The 18,488-nt window shown below is 39.5% G+C and overlaps 1 protein-coding gene across 2 annotated transcripts in view; it reads left to right on the top strand.

Annotated features, from left to right (window-relative positions):
• LOC133418396 (regulator of G-protein signaling 6-like) overlaps positions 1-18,488 on the top strand; it is a 226,553-nt gene that overhangs the window by 201,448 nt on the left and 6,617 nt on the right. For both annotated transcript variants that reach the window (XM_061707044.1, XM_061707045.1), the window contains 8 exons: positions 1,380-1,444; positions 1,685-1,761; positions 7,129-7,210; positions 7,362-7,436; positions 8,789-8,890; positions 9,357-9,418; positions 11,372-11,482; positions 14,908-15,033. In XM_061707044.1, coding sequence (XP_061563028.1) covers positions 1,380-1,444; positions 1,685-1,761; positions 7,129-7,210; positions 7,362-7,436; positions 8,789-8,890; positions 9,357-9,418; positions 11,372-11,482; positions 14,908-15,033 — 700 coding nt within the window. The remainder of the gene's footprint in view (positions 1-1,379; positions 1,445-1,684; positions 1,762-7,128; positions 7,211-7,361; positions 7,437-8,788; positions 8,891-9,356; positions 9,419-11,371; positions 11,483-14,907; positions 15,034-18,488) is intronic.

Consider the following 18,488-nt stretch of genomic DNA (forward strand, 5'->3'; position numbering starts at 1 on the left):
TAAAATGCTCTTGATGGCCAGCGCCTCAAATAAAATGTGTTGGTGCACTCTGTATGGAGTTAATGAACAGGAAATGGTAATGAAGCATCAACAAACCACAGACTACACCCCCTGCATCTGCAGAATCAATGTTATGCACACAGCCATGCACAAAAGTTAGCGCCCCCCTGTTAGTGCCTTATTTGTTTGTGTAAAAAGTGATCTCATTGTAGTGTTTCTTATCAGGCAAATACAATATCAGACAAATGACAAGTTTTTTTTTTATTATTTATTTGGCTTTACTGTACTTATTCAACAAAAAAGAAGCAAAGCAAAACTGTGTGCTGAGTATCCCATAACTGAGGCTGTAGGATTTAAGAGGTTAAGATGATAGATGAATTCCAATAACTTAAAGAGATAGTGTGAACTTCTGCGCACAAGTTCAAGATTTACTTTTCTTACTTTAGTACTAAAGCAATATTAATGCTTTTCATGCTGTTTAAGATTGACCAAGTACATCAAATTAAATAACATCAACTGTCTACATTGAATAGATGTCCCGGAATATCTGTCCCTTGATATTTAAACCGTTTTGAAATGCTTGTATCCAAAATCTTCAGCAGAGAGTGTAAATGGTGTTGCTCATTTAAAAACCATTACTTCCACAGAGCCCTCCAGGCTCCCTCCTTAAACTGTTGGAAATTAAACTACTTATAGTAAATCTAGTTGTTCTTCTGAACAGCCTCCTGCATTTATAATCCCTTTTAGTATGTGTAATACTGAACATGTGGAAAAATGTTTCAGATCATGAGTCAATACGTTATTTCATGGACGATTATTGTGAAGTGTATATTATGTTTTTTTGAATAAGAGAGGATTCTTGTTCGGATAAATCAGTGGTTACCTATTAACATATTGTAAAAAAAAACAACAACTTTGTTATAAAAGTAGGGTTTTCAAGAATGATATCCTTGCACAGAAAACGGACATAATTCTGTTTTTTAAAGACTGAACACATGTTTCAGCTAGATACAATAGATGAGAAGGGTGTGTGGTTAAAATGATCAACGTAGTGAGAACTTCAAGCCAGATGACACATAAAGACAGCCTGCTCCCTGAGAAATTCACTGAGGCGGGATGAGCTCCACACCAGAGTGGGAGGAAGAAAAAGACCATTCGGTCTCTGCTCCACTTCCTGCTTCTGACCATGTCACAGAGGCACCCATGACTGGAGTTTTGGGTTTAGTGGCTCTGCACATGGACAGACAGCTTGAAACTGATAATACAGAGCGCCGCAGGGGATGAGGGGAGGTGAGGAAAGTATGAGGGGCAGGAGACACGGATAGAGTGAGGGGAATGGTTTGAACTGATAAGTTCTCGTCTTCGATCCTCCCTCACAGCTATCTACCTGTGCAAACGGACCATGCAGAATAAGACGAGGCTGGAACTGACGGATTATGAGGCGGTGAGTGCTGAACCATTCCTCCAAAGTGTTACTACTTTGTATTGATCAGTGGATCAAACTTGGCTAGAAAAGTATGCACCTCTCGGTCAGACAGGTGTGTAACTGTGATGATATACTGTAGAAGCTCTCGGAGTGGAATGCTTTTAAAATTTAATTTTACTTTGATTTTATTCGTGTAAATATAGATTTTATTCATATGTATATATATTTGATGTCATGAGTTTAACTTCTCACCAACAGGAGAACTTAGCCAGGCTACAGAGAGCCTTTGCAAGGAAGTGGGAGTTTATTTACATGCAGGCTGAGGCTCAGGTCAGGTAAGTGTGTTCTGTTGCCATGGCAACACTAGACTGCATATACTGACGTCATTCACATTTAGGGTAAGAGAAAAGAAAAACAATGTAGTGAAACTTGAATGTCTCCTCAAACATCATGAGTAGTGAGTATTTTTGACACATAAGCATACGGCAGTTGATAAAAAGATTCTTTGTGAAACTTAAACATTTCACAATGCAAGAAATGGAAAATGGAAACAAAGGATGAAGATGAGATGTTTTGCCTCTTTCTTTTTACTGCAATAAGCATTTTTAAAGGAGCCGTCTGTAAGAAATGGCCAAAACTGGTACTGCAGTCACTTTCAAAATATTGTTGAGCGGCGTGTACCCTCCCCCTCCTCCCCCCGACCAGAGGTTGCCAGGTAGGCTGCAGAATGCAGCAGGAACGTAGGCTGCCATGGCTGCGATAATTAGAGCCGAGCTGGCAACCCGGATGTCGAAACAATACTGACTTGGTGATTGGGAGATAGGTGGAGGGTGGAGCTTCAGAAACAATACTGACTTGGTGATTGGGAGATAGGTGGAGGGTGGAGCTTCAGAAACAATACTGACTTGGTGATTGGGAGATAGGTGGAGGGTGGAGCTTCAGGCCAAAACAAAAAATTACAACATAAACATCAGTTGAGGGCTGAAACTCCTCTTTTTAAACTGGAATATCCTGGCTTGAGTGCTGTTGTCAGTGACATAAGTATTTGAAATGAACATGATTTTTAAATGTCTGTTGACATATCGGGTTCATTTTATGATTCGTTTTATTATTGCTCTTACATACAGCTCCTTTAAGTGAGAAAAATCAGGAAAGTGATAAAATCAAGAAAATTACAAGAAAACATTTCTTACCCCATGGACAAGGATTTTCTTTGCTAAAAATAAGACTTATGGATTATTAGGGCCCGAGCGAAGGCCCTATTGTATCTGTAGGAATTTTTTTTCTCTTTTTTTTTTTCCGACGAAATGAGGGCCTTTTTGCCCCCCTAAACGTGCCCCAAAAGTCACCAAATTTTGCACGCAAGCGAAAAATTTGATATTTAATGTTTTGCATTAATGGGCGTGGCCTAATGGCTCAACAGCGCCCCCTAGAAAACTTTGTGCCTCAAGCCCCACAATGCGGTTTGACGTACATGCACGAAAATCGGTACACACCTGTATCATGTCGCAACTTAAAGAAAAGTCTCTTGGCGCCATGGCCGAAACCGAACAGGAAGTCGGCCATTTTCAATTAATTGTGTAATTTTGGCGCAATTTATACCATTTCTTCGGCCGTTAAAGTTATAGTATGCAATGTTTGAGAGCTAGCAAGATTTGAAAGTGGCACCTCCTCTAAGCTGTAGGGTACGCCGTAGGGTACAGCGTAGCCGTGGTTCTAGAGCCTGCAGCGCACCGCCACCCGCTCTCTGCTCTCCACTCTCGCCGGGATGGAGACGCCGGTGGGCAGGATGCACGTTTGGGTGGGCACAGCCCACCCCTGCCCTCCCTAAAACCGGCCTCGCTTACAGGTGAATGAGACATGGGGTAGTTTTGTTGAAAATGTGCTGTCCAAAATGTCCTGGAAAACTCGTCTCCTGCAAATGCGCGTTCCCCAAAGTTTGTGGGGGCGTGGCTTTGGACAGAGCGCTGACGGGAGGGGGAGGAGGGGGCGGGGCTTAGAGGAGGTGCCACTTTCAAATCTTGCTAGCTCTCCAAAATCATGGATAATACCTGCGGCCCGAACCGTAACGTGCACCCAGGTGTGTTATACATCAAAATGTGCGTCTCGATCCTGCGAGATGATGCGCATTACTGATGCAAATTACTTTTCTCAGTCAAAAGCGCTACCGTGGCAACGATAGACGCCTAAAAGCACGCCCCCCCCCCTCATCTGATTGGTCCATATTTGATAGTCCCTACTTTCTGCCATAACTTTTGAATGGTTTGACATAGAGTCGTGGGTGGTGTCATCAGACTCGGTTTTGAGTCCTTGAGCATAATTGGTGAAAATTAGCCCCGCCCCTTCTTCTGATTGGTCGATATTTGATAGTCCCTATTCTCTGCCATAACTTTTGAAAAGGTTGTGATAAAGACATGTGGGTGGTGTCACCGGACTCGGTATTGAGTACTTGACCTTAATTGGTGCAAATTAGCTTCTGATTGGTCGATATGTGATAGTTCCTCCTTTCTGCCATAACTCTTGAATGGTTTGATATAGAGAGTCGTGGGTGGTGTCATCCGCTAAATGTCCAGGCCTGAAGAATCTACATGCAAGTCATACAAGCGCTTCCACTGCAGCACGCCTGAACGTGCACAATGGTGCGAGGGCCCGTTCATCGCTGCTTGCAGCTTTAATTATTCTTATTTCTAGAGGTCTTCTTTTTGCAGGGTGGTTGTAAAAAATGTAACCAGTTCTAATGGATGCTTTTTATTTGACATCTCTTTTTTGACAACAGCTCGATTTTTGTTGTTATTGTTACATTTCCCTGCGTCTTCACTGGCTTGCATCTTCAGTTCAAGAATCTTTCTTTCAAAGTCATGGGCGATAGTGATACAGTATATTGGTTTGCAGAATCAGCATTAGTACACAGATGGTAATTCCTCATCAGTTTACCTTCCAAACAGGACTAATAATACAATTCACAAACTTAGCTGATCTTGGCTCAATAATGGGACAAAGTAGCAGACAGTGGTACTTCATACTTCATTTCTTTCACAAGTTTCTGTCCTAATTCACACATGAAACTTGCTCTGAGGCTTATAATAAATTTCACATGAGGTAAAGAAGGATGGGTATTGTATCTGCGTTTATAAAAAGCTCCTCTGCGTAACTTAGTTTAGCTTAAACATTGAGTCACTTTCTTACAATGTTGAGCTGCTTTTAAAAAATTATTTTTCATCATTGTGCTTTTCAGATTTGTGGTTGTGATATGTAAGTCTAAATATTACAGGAAATTGAAGATTGACTTCTGTTAAAAGCATATCCCAATCAGGCAGCCGACAAAGTCATCTTACAGCTCACTCTCATGTAAGCAGATAATGTTGATAAAAGGCTTAATTACATTATCCTGTTGAGCTGATGTTAGCAAACATTCACATACCATACTTTCATAAACCAGTGAATTTGTCTGTCAGTTCTTCATGTGTTATGTAAGAACCTCAAAAGTTGTGTTTACTGCCAATCAGATTCATATAGATGTTTTCACCCCAAAAGCAGTGAAATATGTTGCTCTCATCTACTCCCTCTTTCCATACGCAGAAACAGGTAACAGGTGGGGCAACATGCTACTAATTATATCACTTTTGGGATGCAGTATTACTTACCAATGACAAATGCAGTTGTAGTATTAATGTAAACTATGCAGAACAGTGAACATGCAGTTTTGAAAATGGTCTATATGGTACATGGGCTCCATTGCCATTGGCTTGACTCGCTGTTCCTGTGAAGATGTGAATACATTTTACATCAGAGATCAGTTCTCTACCTAGCGGTCACTCTACTAATGTTAGCACTAGCATTTCTTCATAATCTAATCGTGTTTATTGGTGTTACGGTTAAAATATGTTACTTTTCTAAATTTGCATCCTTAATCTCCAGCTCATAGAGCTGGGTTATAACAATGAAATGCCTTCTAAACATTGATGTTATCCTAGTGTTACTGTCAACATGTAATTCTGCAATAAATATATGAAAGACAAATAGAGATGTATAACGCAGTAAGAGTATCAATGCCACACAGAAAGTATGTTATTAGAGGCTTTTGTCTTAAGTAGATCATCAATATGTGCACTGAAATCAAACTCTTCTCAGTTTGTATAATTACCACATAGACATTATAAAATTATTATACAGGCATGGACAAATTTCTGGCACCCCTCCATTAAAGAAATAAATACCCACAAAGTTCATTGAAATAACTTGAAACTGACACAAATAACCTTTAACTGAGTCCAAGCTTTCTGACACTGGGCAGCACATGTCACTCCAGGATGTTTAGTCTTCAGATTTCATTGTATCCTGCACAGATTCAAGATATACCAGACGCCACAAAGCAGCTCCAGAACATAATAGAGCCTCCTCCATGTTTCACAGCAGCTAGTCTTCTTTTCTTTGAATGCTTAGATTTTACATTTGTGAACGTAGCGCGGATGTGACTTGCTAAAAAGCTCCCGTTTTGTCCTATTCATACAAAGAACATTGTCCCAGAAGCTTTGTGGCTTGTCAATATGAATTTTAACAAATTCCAGTCAGGCTTTTGTTATGATTTGCTATGACCACAGAGTCCTACTCATCCACTTTGCAACTTTTGAACGGGTTGAGATAAAGACATGTGGGTGGTGTCATCGGACTCGGTATTGAGTACTTGACTTTCATTGGCCTGAATTAGCCCCGCCCCTTCTTCTGATTGGCTGATATGTGATAGTTCCTATTTTCTGCAATAACTTTTGAATGGTATGACATACAGAGTCTTGGGTGGCGTCATCGGACTCGGTTTTGACTCCTTAACCGTCTTATGCAGAGGCCCGCCCTTGCCCCGTCCAGCCCATATCCGGTGCACACTCACTCCAAAATTTACAAAACTCTGTCATTTACAAATCTTACAAATCTTGTAAAAACCAAAGGTCTATTAGATCCTATCCAGTAAAGTATTTAGTCCAAAAAAGAATTATTATACCAGTAAATATCCACAAACAGCTGCTCTTCATCTCGACCGTCGTCAGAGGAAGCACATGTTGTTACGTTTACACTCGGTAACTCCTCCGTCCTGCACGTTTTCAGATGGGAGACCGCAATGCTAAAATGGAGCATACGGCTCTCCTTTGATTGACAGGTCATCAAGAAACTGAAAATTCTGAAATTATTGGCGACACATCTTCAAATGGCTCTGTAGGTTCCACTAATTCATATCTGGCTGAAGGGTGACAATAGTTGTTACTCTTTGTTTTTCTTTTCACTTATTATATTCCTCTTTTTTCAGATGTGCAAATTGCGCATTTTAAGATAAAAGAAATGGGTTAAAGGAAAAATGTAATTCCACAATTTTCTGCAGTTTAAAAAATAGATTTTTTTAATTTTAATTTTATTTTTATTTTTATTTCTTATTTTTTATTTTTATTTTATTTAATTTTATGTACGTTTGATCTTTCTTTTTTTTACATTTTGTATCCCATTTTTCCTCTTTAAATGTAGAAAGTGACAATTATTATAATGCAGTTTTGTAACTATAAAGGAGAACAATAAATCATTCACATACACACACTCAGACTGAATAATCAGGGTGTATTTGAACTAAAAATAAAATCTACAGGCACTGGAGCAAAGTAGGCAGAAGACTCCACATTAGTTTCTGCATATTTCATGCTTGCTCATCTTATCTCCAGGATCGACAGGAAAAAGGATAAAATTGAGAGAAAGATCCTCGACAGCCAGGAGAGAGCCTTCTGGGACGTCCACAGACCTGTGGTAAGCCTCTGTCTGTGCATCTGCCCTCTGCGTCTTCCCTCCTCAGATCTCTCTTGTGCATTTTTCACAGTGTTTGTAACAAAAGAGTCAGGTCCAATGTTTCGAATCATCTACGTTGACTGATTTGGTTTTGTTCTGATCTCTTCTCCAGCCTGGGTGTGTAAACACTACAGAGATGGACATCAGGAAATGTCGACGCATGAAAAATCTTCACCGAGTTAAGAAGGTACAAACTGAGACAACGAAAGCGAAAATGTTTTTTCTTTTAAATTCAATTATTTAAAGCATCATGGTTACCAGCTTTTGTTTAATCACACAAAAGTACATATAACAATTAAGACATTTGTTTTATAGGGATAAGTAGCAGCTAATGAATTATTATTATTATCATTCATATTATTTCGGGGGGGGGGGTCATATTTGAGAGAAGAGCCTTGACTCAAAAGCAAAAAGGAACAATTCTGTACATATTGTTCGGGCTAATTATCAGCAAAATCTAAATATCAAATGATCGAAATATCTTTAACGATATTTTTTTTTTTACACATCACACCAATGTTTACGTACACATGAAAATAAAATGACAGTTGTACTCTGTTGATGAAAGATGCAAATTTCTTACTGGGAAAACTCAGGAATGCCTGAGAATTATCATTTTTATAAAAGTCAACATCTTAATGTTCCCAATGCTTGGTAGTCTGTTCTAAGAAGTTGTTCAGATGTGTTTTACTTGTCTGGATTCATGCTGGGTTCAAATTCTACGTTTTGAAATAGAGAGAAGGGAGGTCAAACTTGCTCTTGGTTAGTCGAGATTTGTTTGTTGTTGTTTTTTTCTAATCAAACCAACTCAACCAAAATAGGTTGCACTTCTACCACTGTTTCTCAAATCTAAATAAGGAAAGTCAGGATGAGCAGTTTCTCTTATTTTTTATTAAAAAAGCACAAATTTGGAACCATGAATAGAAATTCTGCCAAATGGAAACACATTAGTTTCATAAAATCTCCCATGTATTGATAAAAAGCTTTTACGCTGTCATGAGGTGGGTTTCCTGGTGATTCCAAAAAAGCAACATTTTGCAGATACATAAATGAAAGGTTGCAAAAGTTGTTGTAAACTTTGAATTTACCTTTCCTCCATTAAACTGTGGAAAAAGACCTCCAGAAATCCCTCACTTGTGGCCAACTCCACATAAAATAAACCTTTAGCCTGTTTGCCTTTAGACTGATTCGTTGCAGACATATGTGCCTTTATTGATTAAAAGTGGTTGCTGAAATAGAAATGAACCTGCCCAAATTAAGCTTGTTCTGGACATCCACTGGCATTATTCTTTTAAGGACTCATCGCGAGAGATAAACCTGACTTAGTCACGTTAATGCATATATTATCATTTTGGAGAAAAACTGTCACGAAAACGGTTTGGGATTTATTGTCCATCGGCTGGAGTCGGCAGTATGAGAAAAATATGTGGATGCTTAGTTTCTTCTGGGAAGAGTTTAGGCTCTTTTCACTTTTAGAAAAAATGTACAGTCTATATTTGATATTTGTCCCTCTTGTGTGTTTTTGTTCAAATGTCCCAGTCAGTGTACGGTTTGGTAGAGGAAGGAACACAGTCTCACAGTCCCATACAGACTCCCTCGCACCTCTGCAGGAAAGGCACCAAAGAGGATGTGGAGAAAGAGGTAAAAATAAAAAAGGAAAGAAATATGTTACATGTTGATGCAGAAAAAGATGAGCTCTCAAGAACTCAGAGCCTTTATATTTGTTCTGCTTTTTACTCCTCTAGCATTTGATTTTTGCAGCCACAACCCCATATATAGGGCGTCTGGCAGCCTCTTTGCAGCTTTATATATTCCTCCACTGAGGAAGCTTTTCTTGAAAATTTACAGCATTGCTTACTGGCACAAATGAACTCAATTAGGAGAAAAAGTAGCACTAACAATACATCTGACAGAGACTGACCAACTCACACATGTTCTTGTTTCTTAAGTAAAGTCTTCTTGAGGCACTTCTTTGCTGCAGCTGATAAATCATCCAATTAAAATCCGACTCACTTTATTTTCAAATTCTTTTAAATTTATTTTGCTGTCTCGTAAAAAGAAAAGAAAATGCATGCACCATCTGACTCTTGTTTTCTTTTTTCTTCAGATCTCATTCCTGAAAACACAGCTAGATCGCCACTGTATGAAGATGTCCAAAGTCGCTGACAGGTACAGGAGGTCAACACCTCATAGACATTACGAGCAGCACTGTTCTGAAGAGCATGTGTGGATTGTCAGGATAAATATTAGCTTTTTTTCATAAGGAGGATGCCTTCCATGTGCTCCATTATCTCAGAGGATTTGCCATCATGTTGAGGGCAGATAATGAGGATTTTTCCATTTTGATGCTGCATCTGAAACTTTAGCGATTTTACATCGAGCATGCCGAGGTGACAATGAAATTGTGTGGAAGAAAATAACTTTGACTCTAAGCAGTTTAAGAGCAGTTTAAGGCATTTCAGAGTGGATTTGGTCAGTGGTTAAGTGAGGTTGTCGTTATTCAATGGATCTCCATGTTCCCCCTCTATTTGGAGTCTGGTTCAAACCTGTATCACATTGTCAGGAAATAGATTCAAACTTGCAGAACGATTCATCCGTAGATGAAATACTTTATCTGAAGTTTTCTTTGGGGTCTATGTGCAGTTGGACTGAGTTATCAGAAAGAAAGAAAGAAAGAAAGAAAGAAAGAAAGAAAGAAAGAAAGAAAGAAAGAAAGAAAGAAAGAAAGAAAGAAAGAAAGAAAGAAAGAAAGAAAGAAAGAAAGAAAGAAAGGTAACATGCAAAGCAGTCTGGTCACATCAGCAGGAAGAGATGATACTTGGATTGACTGACGGGGTTCAGTTCCTGGTGCTTGTGGTTAAGATGTACCTTACATCAGTCACTATCTGTCTCTATCTATCTTTCGGTTAGGGTTTTTTACTTTCCAAGGACATTTGTACATCAGGAAACGTTCACAGATCCAGCTGGTGTGCTGCAACAATCATAATATTTATTGACAATAATATTGACTGAACCACGAACAAGCTTATTATGTAACAACTGGTCAAGAGCTGCTTCACAGTATGTTGCAGCTGTTTTAGCACATCAGTGTTTCCAGGCCGCTGGGAAGCTTGTTGATTTGAGGAGCCGTGGGATTCTCGCTGTATAATCACTTACAAGCTCATTCAGGTTCACAGATCATTCAGAGATCTGAAGTCCTATCCAACATATTGATTATAACTTGATTTTTATTTGGCTAGAATTATGCACACATATTACACAAGCTTCTAAACTGGGCCTCACACTGGAAAATATCCGATTTTCCCCTTTGACTCATACTCTGATGATAAAATGATAAAGTTTGCTTGGAAGACGGACGATAAACGTGTGGATACGTCTTGATAATGATGCCCAGTCAGAAAGCAGGGTGACAACACAGACATGAACGGTAATAAACTCATTACTAGGATTAAATTAGTTTATAAAAGGAAAACAATGCTTTACATTTGGAAACCTGAGACAGCAAAAACTGCAAAACACTCTGGTTATGCTTTCTCTAAGACTACATCTATATAAATCTGGTAGATTTTCAAAAACCTTTTAACTTGAGCCAGACTTAAATAACCTCTAAACTTGAGTTCTGGTGGTGAGGGTTTATTTTGTCTCCGTCTTGATCCTGGTGTGCTCCTCTTGCCCTCAGCATGGCCATTCATGCTACTGTACATAATCCACATGTTGGAGGACTTTTTATTTATTTATTTTTTTTATTGATTACATAGACCCATTCGCATTTCTTCATTCACCGTTTTTTCCAGTTGGAACTGGAACTCAGAAGTTATTCAAAGCCTCTCGATATTGCCATATTGATCTGCAATTGTACTATAATCAATTCTGAACAGAAAGTGAAACATGACGGAAAATATAATGCTGAAAAAATTGGTACTGTTAATTGTCCACCTATCCCTGTTTGTTATTTTAATCTATGGAAAAAGGTACATATCAGCTTCGTGGTTATTACACAAGTTAAAGTTACGACACACAACACCTGTTCTGGAGGAGCGACGATCAGCCAGAGAGCAAATTCCTGTTCTGAACTTGTGTCCTTTGTCTTTTACATGTTCACGTGTACGTTTCTTGTTTCAGCTTGATAACCTATACTGAGCAATATGTGGATTATGACCCGTTTTTGACGGCACCGGAACCGTCCAATCCCTGGACCAGTGATGACCCGACCTTCTGGGATCTGGAGGCCAGGTACCAAACCATAACCCAGCAAGTCAACATTTGGAGCATGTCACGGATGGGATTATTGTGTCCATATGTTGTGTATTTTGCTTTCTAACAACAAAGCCATTTTGTTTGGAGATGACGACAAAAACGTTTGTGGTTTGAGGATTTGAATCCTCATCTCTCACATTTTGCATTGCTTAACTGTGAGTGTCCTTCTCACTGGTCCCTACTGACAAACCCAGTTAACATGTAGAGCCTGTGCTGCTGGGACTCTATTGCGTGTGCTGGGATCCAAAAAAAAAAGAGTAAGATTAGTTTAGTATTAGTTTTAATTTTTATGCCTCCATGCTGACAACAACGGGACCAGAAGATATCAGAGGATGTGGGGCTGTCTGAGACGGCAAATGTGTGAAGAGTCTCCTCAGATTTGAAATTTGGCAAAAGTTTTCACTTGCGCTCAAACTGATCAGGTTAGATTAGATTAGATTTTCCTTTATTCATCCCTCAGTGGGGAAATTCACGTTGAGCAGCAGCAGTACACACAACACACACATTCATACACATACAGAATTCATAAACATACAGATTATGCTCACACACTCCAGATGAATTTGCACACGCGCTGAAATAGTTTTGAGTTTAAGCAGACCGCAGCGTTGTTCTGGATATACTCATCTGTGTGTCGGTGTAAGGGGAAAGAAGAGCTGTACATATACGCTCACCGGCCACTTTATTAGGTACACTCTGCTAGTACCGGGTTGGACCCCCTTTTGCCTTCAGACCTGCCTTAGTCCTTCGTGGCATACAGTGCCTTGCAAAAGTACAGTATTCACACCCCCTTCACTTTTTACGCCAATTTTCAGTTTTTTTATTTCAAAAAAATTGCTTTATGTATATATTTTTCTCATTTCACCCCACCAACTTAGACTATTGTGTTCTGATCCATCACATAGGATTCAGATTAAAAAAACATTGAACTAAAGGCTGTAATGAAACAAAATACGTAAAAAGTGAAGGGGGATGAATACTGTAAACATTCCTCAGAGAGTTTGGTCCATATTGACATCACGTAGTTGCTGCAGATTGTCGGCTGCACATCCATGATGTGAAACTCCCGTTCCACCACATCCCAAAGGTGGTTCATTGGGTTGAGATCTGGTGACTGTGGAGGCTGTTTGAGTAGTGAACTCATTGTCATGTTCAAGAAACCAGTCTGAGATGATTCTTTATGACATGGCACGTTATCCTGCTGGAAGTAGCCATCAGAAGATGGTTCACTGTGGTCATAAATGGAAGGACATGGTCAGCAACAATACTCAGGAAGGCTGTGGCGTTGAGACGATGCTCAGTTGGTACTAATGGGCCCAAAGTGTGCCAGGAAAATATCCCCCACACCATCACACCACCAGCACCAGCCTGAACCGTTGATACAAGGCAGGATGGATTCATGCTTTCATGTTGTTGACACCCAATTCTGACCCGACCATCCGAATGTCGCAGTAGAAATCGAGACTCATCAGACCAGGCAACATTTTTCCAATTCTCTGTTGTCCAGTTTTGTTGAGCCTGTGTGAATTGTAGCCTCAGTTTCTTGTTCTTAGCTAACAGGAGTGGCACCAGGTGTGGTCTTCTCCTGCTGTAGCCCATCCACCTCAAGGTTCGACGTGTTGTGTGTTCAGAGATGCTCTTCTGCAAACCTCGGTTGTAACAAGTGGTTATTAGAGTTACTGTTGCCTTTCTATCAGCTCCAACCAGTCTGGCCATTCTCCTCTGACCTCCGGCATCAACAAGGCATTTGCGCCCACAGAAGTGCCGCTCACTGGATATTTTCCCTTTTCGGACCATTCTCTGTAAACCCTAGAGATGAAAATGAAAAAATGAAAATCCCAGTAGGCCAGCCCGTCCGGCACCAACAACCATGCCACGTTCAAAGTCACTTAAATCACCTTTCCTTCCCATTCTGATGCTGGTTTGAACTGCAGCGGATCGTCTTGACCATGAATACATGCCTAAATGCATTGAGTTTCTGCTTTGTGATTGGCTCATTAGAAATGTGCGTTAACGAGCAGTAGGACAGATAAATCATGATCTGATCGTCATCTAAATCCCATTTACTGCCAGACACAATGACTTTCAGCTGATAACACAGTCATATTGACCTTCTTTTATTAATAATAATAATAATGATTGGATTTATATAGCGCCCTTCTAGGCACCCAGAGCGCTTTACAGAAATCATTATTCATTCATACACATTCTCCCCGGTGGTGGTAAGCTACGTCTGTAGCTGCCCTGGGGCAGACTGACGGAAGCGTGGCTGCCATATCGCGCCTAACGGCCCCTCCGACCACCACCAACATTCATACACATTCATACACATTCACACAAGGTGGGTAAGGTGTCTTGCCCAAGGACACTACGACAGCAAACTGGGACAGAGCGGGATTCGAACCGCCGACCTTCCGATCATTGGACGACCCGCTCTACCACCTGAGCTACTGCCGCCCCATTGAACAAACCTTCACAATGATCGAGGGAAACGTAAGCAGCGCCATAGATTCAGTCCTTCAAAGAAAACCTGAAGTCCATAGAGTTTAGCTTGGATTGATAAAAGAAACTATAAAAAAATAAATAATTATAAATTAATTCTCAGGATTACCCCTACAGGATAAGACAGTGAGCTTCACACATAAAACACTTTTGTGTCCACCTTTCAGTGATATATCTCGGGGAAACTATATTTCACACGTTGGTTGCAACTAGTCAGACTTGTAAACGAAGTATACACAAGTTTATTAAAAATGCTTTAATTAGACTCTTTCATGTCAGATATTCTTGGCAGACATGGATATAAACTGAGCTGTTGGAGGAGATGCATGACTCCAACATAGAATTGCTGCTGTTTTGAAAATTTCTATAATGAAGCAGAAAGTTTTATTCCCTTTTGGGTTTTTTTTTTTAACCCAAACCAAGTCGCCACTTTGAAAATTTTTGTGTAACAGACATCGAAAGTCTTCTCATATGACTGAACGTCTCCGCGACATCAGCTCTCTACAGTGTACAAGCAGCACCACGATCTGACTTCCTCCCCTGCTTGAATTACACACGAATCAATTAAAGCAGACACATGATCAAGCTGCCTAATGTGGCTTGATATTTCATCTGCATTGATTAATTGCAGGATAAGAAAAAAATGTTCCCTGAAGATTTCAAAATGATTAAATTTCAGATGAACATTGTCATAATGTGCACTTTTAAGACACCTCAGAGACAAATTTAAAGTTTTAATATCTTATCCTGACATCTGTGCCCACCTGTCAGATCTCCATGCACCGCACCTCAATCTGCTTATTCCCCGTCTTTTAAATATTGACCTTTTTGTGGTAGTTTCAGATCAGGTTTTAATCTGCCCCCCCGCTTCTCGCTCCATCCTCTGCCATCTCTCTCAGTAAAGAGCCCAGTCAGCAGCGGGTGAAGAAGTGGGGTTTCTCTCTGGAGGAGGCTCTGAAGGACCCAGCAGGACGGGAGCTCTTCCTCAAGTTTGTGGAGTCCGAGTTCAGCTCAGAAAACCTCAGGTGAGCACAAAGGATCACTTTATAATTCATTTTATTTATTCACATAAGAAGGACACTTAACTTACACACTCCTTCAGTTTTGAGGTTTTATGTATCAGTCATAGAATAAATCAAATGTCTTAAAATAAACTGTGTAGTGCTCCAAGACTCAATTCTAGGCCCCATGCTTTTTAATCTATACATGTTACCACTAAAGCCTGATTTATGGTTCTGCGTTAAATCAACGCAGAGCCTACGCCGTAGGGTACGCAGCTATGCGGGAGGCTCTCCGTAGCCTACGCCGTAGCCTGACGTGCACCTCCCAAAAAAATGTACTGTAACTACGCGTCGAGGCGACGCGGACCCAACGCAGACCAGGTCCTCCGGTACTGGCCTTTTGATTATTCTAAAAGTTCATTTAAAAACCCACCGTGAGGCGGCTTTTCATTTTTATGCCCCACGACTTTGGAATAGCCTGCCAGAGGACCTAGAGCCTGCAGAGAGCATTGAGTTTTTTTAATGCTCAAGACCCATCTTTTCTACAAATATAATCTTTTTAATCTTGCTTTTAATTAATAGTTTTATTTAACCATATTTATTTAAATTATTATTTAAATTTTGAAATCTTGTATTTATTATTTTATATCAGATTTGAAATTTTTTGAACTATTTATTATTTTACATTTTGGTTTGTATCATGTTTTTGTGGCATATGTATCATCAAACTAGCATAATACAAGTTAGTCAGCTAGGTGCAGTTAATGAAATTTGCTTAATTAAACAGTCACCTCTAAGTGTGAGCAAAGGTTTTGGCAGCTTATTGTTGTGTGTGATGACAAAATGCAAATGAGGAAAGACGTCAGGAGAGGAGCCATTTTTTGTGACCAATTGAGCTGGAAAAGGTCATAAGGACATTTCTTAACAACATTGTACAGAGAAAAAGATTATTCTCCTGTGGAAAAGGTTTAGGACAGTTGCCAGTCTTCCCAGGAGTGGATGTCTTAGCAAGTTCAGACCAAGTTCAGACTGAAATGTTCAGTGAAACTGCAAAAAAGCCAAGAGCTACATCTCAGACTCTACAGATCCCAATTTGCGTTTTAAATATTAAAGTGCATGACAGTCAAATGAGAAAAAGACTGAACAAGTATGGCTTGTGTAAGGCTTACTGCGACAATCTTTTCTCTCCAATATTACTGTAACATCGTAGCAAAGCTTAAAGCGGGATCTCCCAGACTAGACCAGCGTGAAAACAGCATGCAATGCCATGTTTGCTTAACACAGCAGTACAATTACCTCACAAAAAACTGCCACGGTCGGCGCTGGAGGCTTCATGGTTGCAGTTTATCTTGCAGCCAAATGACTTAGACACCGTGCAGTGATGAAATCAGCTGAAGCTCGGCTCAAACACGAACATCGTAAAAACACAAGTAAAAAATGAGTTGAAGACTGAAGTGTTGCAATAATGTTCAAAACTCAAACAAATGACCACATACCTCATTATAGTGAGGCGATGCTGCAACATTTCTCCACATTGATGTGGGTTGATTTCAAGTCATCTTTGCTAAAAGTGCATCTTAAAGTTATTGAAATATTCAGATTATTTTTTTCATATATTTCATCTATTTGTTCAGTAGATACTAATATGGTGTAATATGTCATGCATTGCTTATCTGAGGTTGTATTTATCTCATTTATAAAACGTGTTAAAGACCAGATGACCCTTAAAAATTCAAATTGTAATCAGAACAGAATTACAACTGTATTGTTTTTTTAAATAAAATAAGTGGCATTGTGTATCACCAAACTGGTATTTAAAGGGTCAATACCCTAAAGAGTATTGAATATTTGTTAGTTTCGAAAAGATCTGGAGTGGTTAAAGAGATTAATGTCGAAAAACATCAAAACAAAATATTGATATGATGACCAGTTCTTTTTTTTTTTTTTTTTTTTGCGTGTACATTTTTGCCCTAAGGGTCCCCAGAGGGGGCAAAAAGTGTCGGCAGTGTATTGAAGAGTAAGTGACATTAGATTATAATAAAAATATATGTAAAAACATTTGGCCTGAGGGTGCCCTGCGGATAAAAGAAAAAACATTTTTTCCCACATGCAGCTGGCCCTGAGTTCACCTGTCAATAATAAAGCTGTTCAGCAGAAAACAACCAGAAAAAGCTTTTTTTCTTTTTCTTTTTTTCCCTCTGGCTTCTTGCTCAAATCCATTTGCACACTGTAATACAGAAATACGATTAAGTTAGCTTTCACCACATGATTTTTACTTAAGAACCTTGAAAATAGAAAAAAAGAGCCCAAACTGCAGAAAGATAATGATCATTGACAGTTTGTCAAAGCTGAGGATTTCTTTATTCAAACCTAAAACCAATGCCTGATTCTGCTCAACAAGAGTAATTCATAACTTCATAAGTTTATCCGTGTTGAAAACAGCCATTACTTAAATGATACCCAACCAGACAAATGACAAACAGACGGCAAACAAGGTTATAATTAACACTTTTAGCAGCAATGGATGGAACAACAGATGATGAAAATGCACCAGAACTGAGCAGAAATGATGCAGTAAAAAGTTCTCAAAGCACATGAGTTAATGGACCGGGAGAAACAGAACAGTAAAACTAAAAGGATGGAGATGTGGACTCTTTGCACTCATGACAGCGTGTTTGTTTGCTTTATAAGAATTCTTGTACAGATTACGCTGCTGCAGAAAATGGATGGATGGAAGTTGCCAGACCCCACCGTGGCACCTTCACAACATTTAAATCAGGAAGCATGAAGTGTTTTTGCATTAAAAATGCATTAACCTAATAGTTGGTATATCATTGATTTTCTGTCAAACATAAAGCTGCAGGCAGCAGCTGGTTATTTTAAAAGTAGATTATGTCTTTAAGTAACATGGTTGAACAGGCTGAAATAGTATGAGTCCAGTTTTTCTAATGTGCACGATATGACCTCCGTTTGTAGAAAGTTTTTGAATTATATAATTTCTTGTTTTAGTACTGCTAAGACCTGATAGGATTCAAAACAGCACGTGTGGGCGCAGACATCCAGGAGCCCATTCACATGTCCATTAAACATCAATGCGGCCAGCATTCACATGGAGAACACGAAAGCAGAAAGCCACAGCAGCGTGACTAATCACCTCAATCCCATTGGTCAACAGAGGGGAAAAGCCAAAAATATGACCTGTATATGAGAGGTTGCTCAAGTCCACATCTGCCTTTCCTTCTACATTTATGAAAGTTTGTCGACTTGTTGAAAAAAAAAAAAAAAATTAAGTGCATCCTTCATTCAGACATACAAATTTACACACTCCATCAAATGTAATCCTTTATGCTCCGGCGCAGCCATAAATGGATGTTTTTCATACTGAGCGAGTTGGAGAGAGAAATAGCGTTACGAATGACAGTCCAGAGATGAACAAATCCTGTGGAGGTTGTTGTTACCTCTGAGCGAGAAACACGCAC

The sequence above is a fragment of the Cololabis saira genome, chromosome 18 (genome assembly GCF_033807715.1).
Source record: "Cololabis saira isolate AMF1-May2022 chromosome 18, fColSai1.1, whole genome shotgun sequence".
NCBI classification, from domain to species: domain Eukaryota; kingdom Metazoa; phylum Chordata; class Actinopteri; order Beloniformes; family Belonidae; genus Cololabis; species Cololabis saira.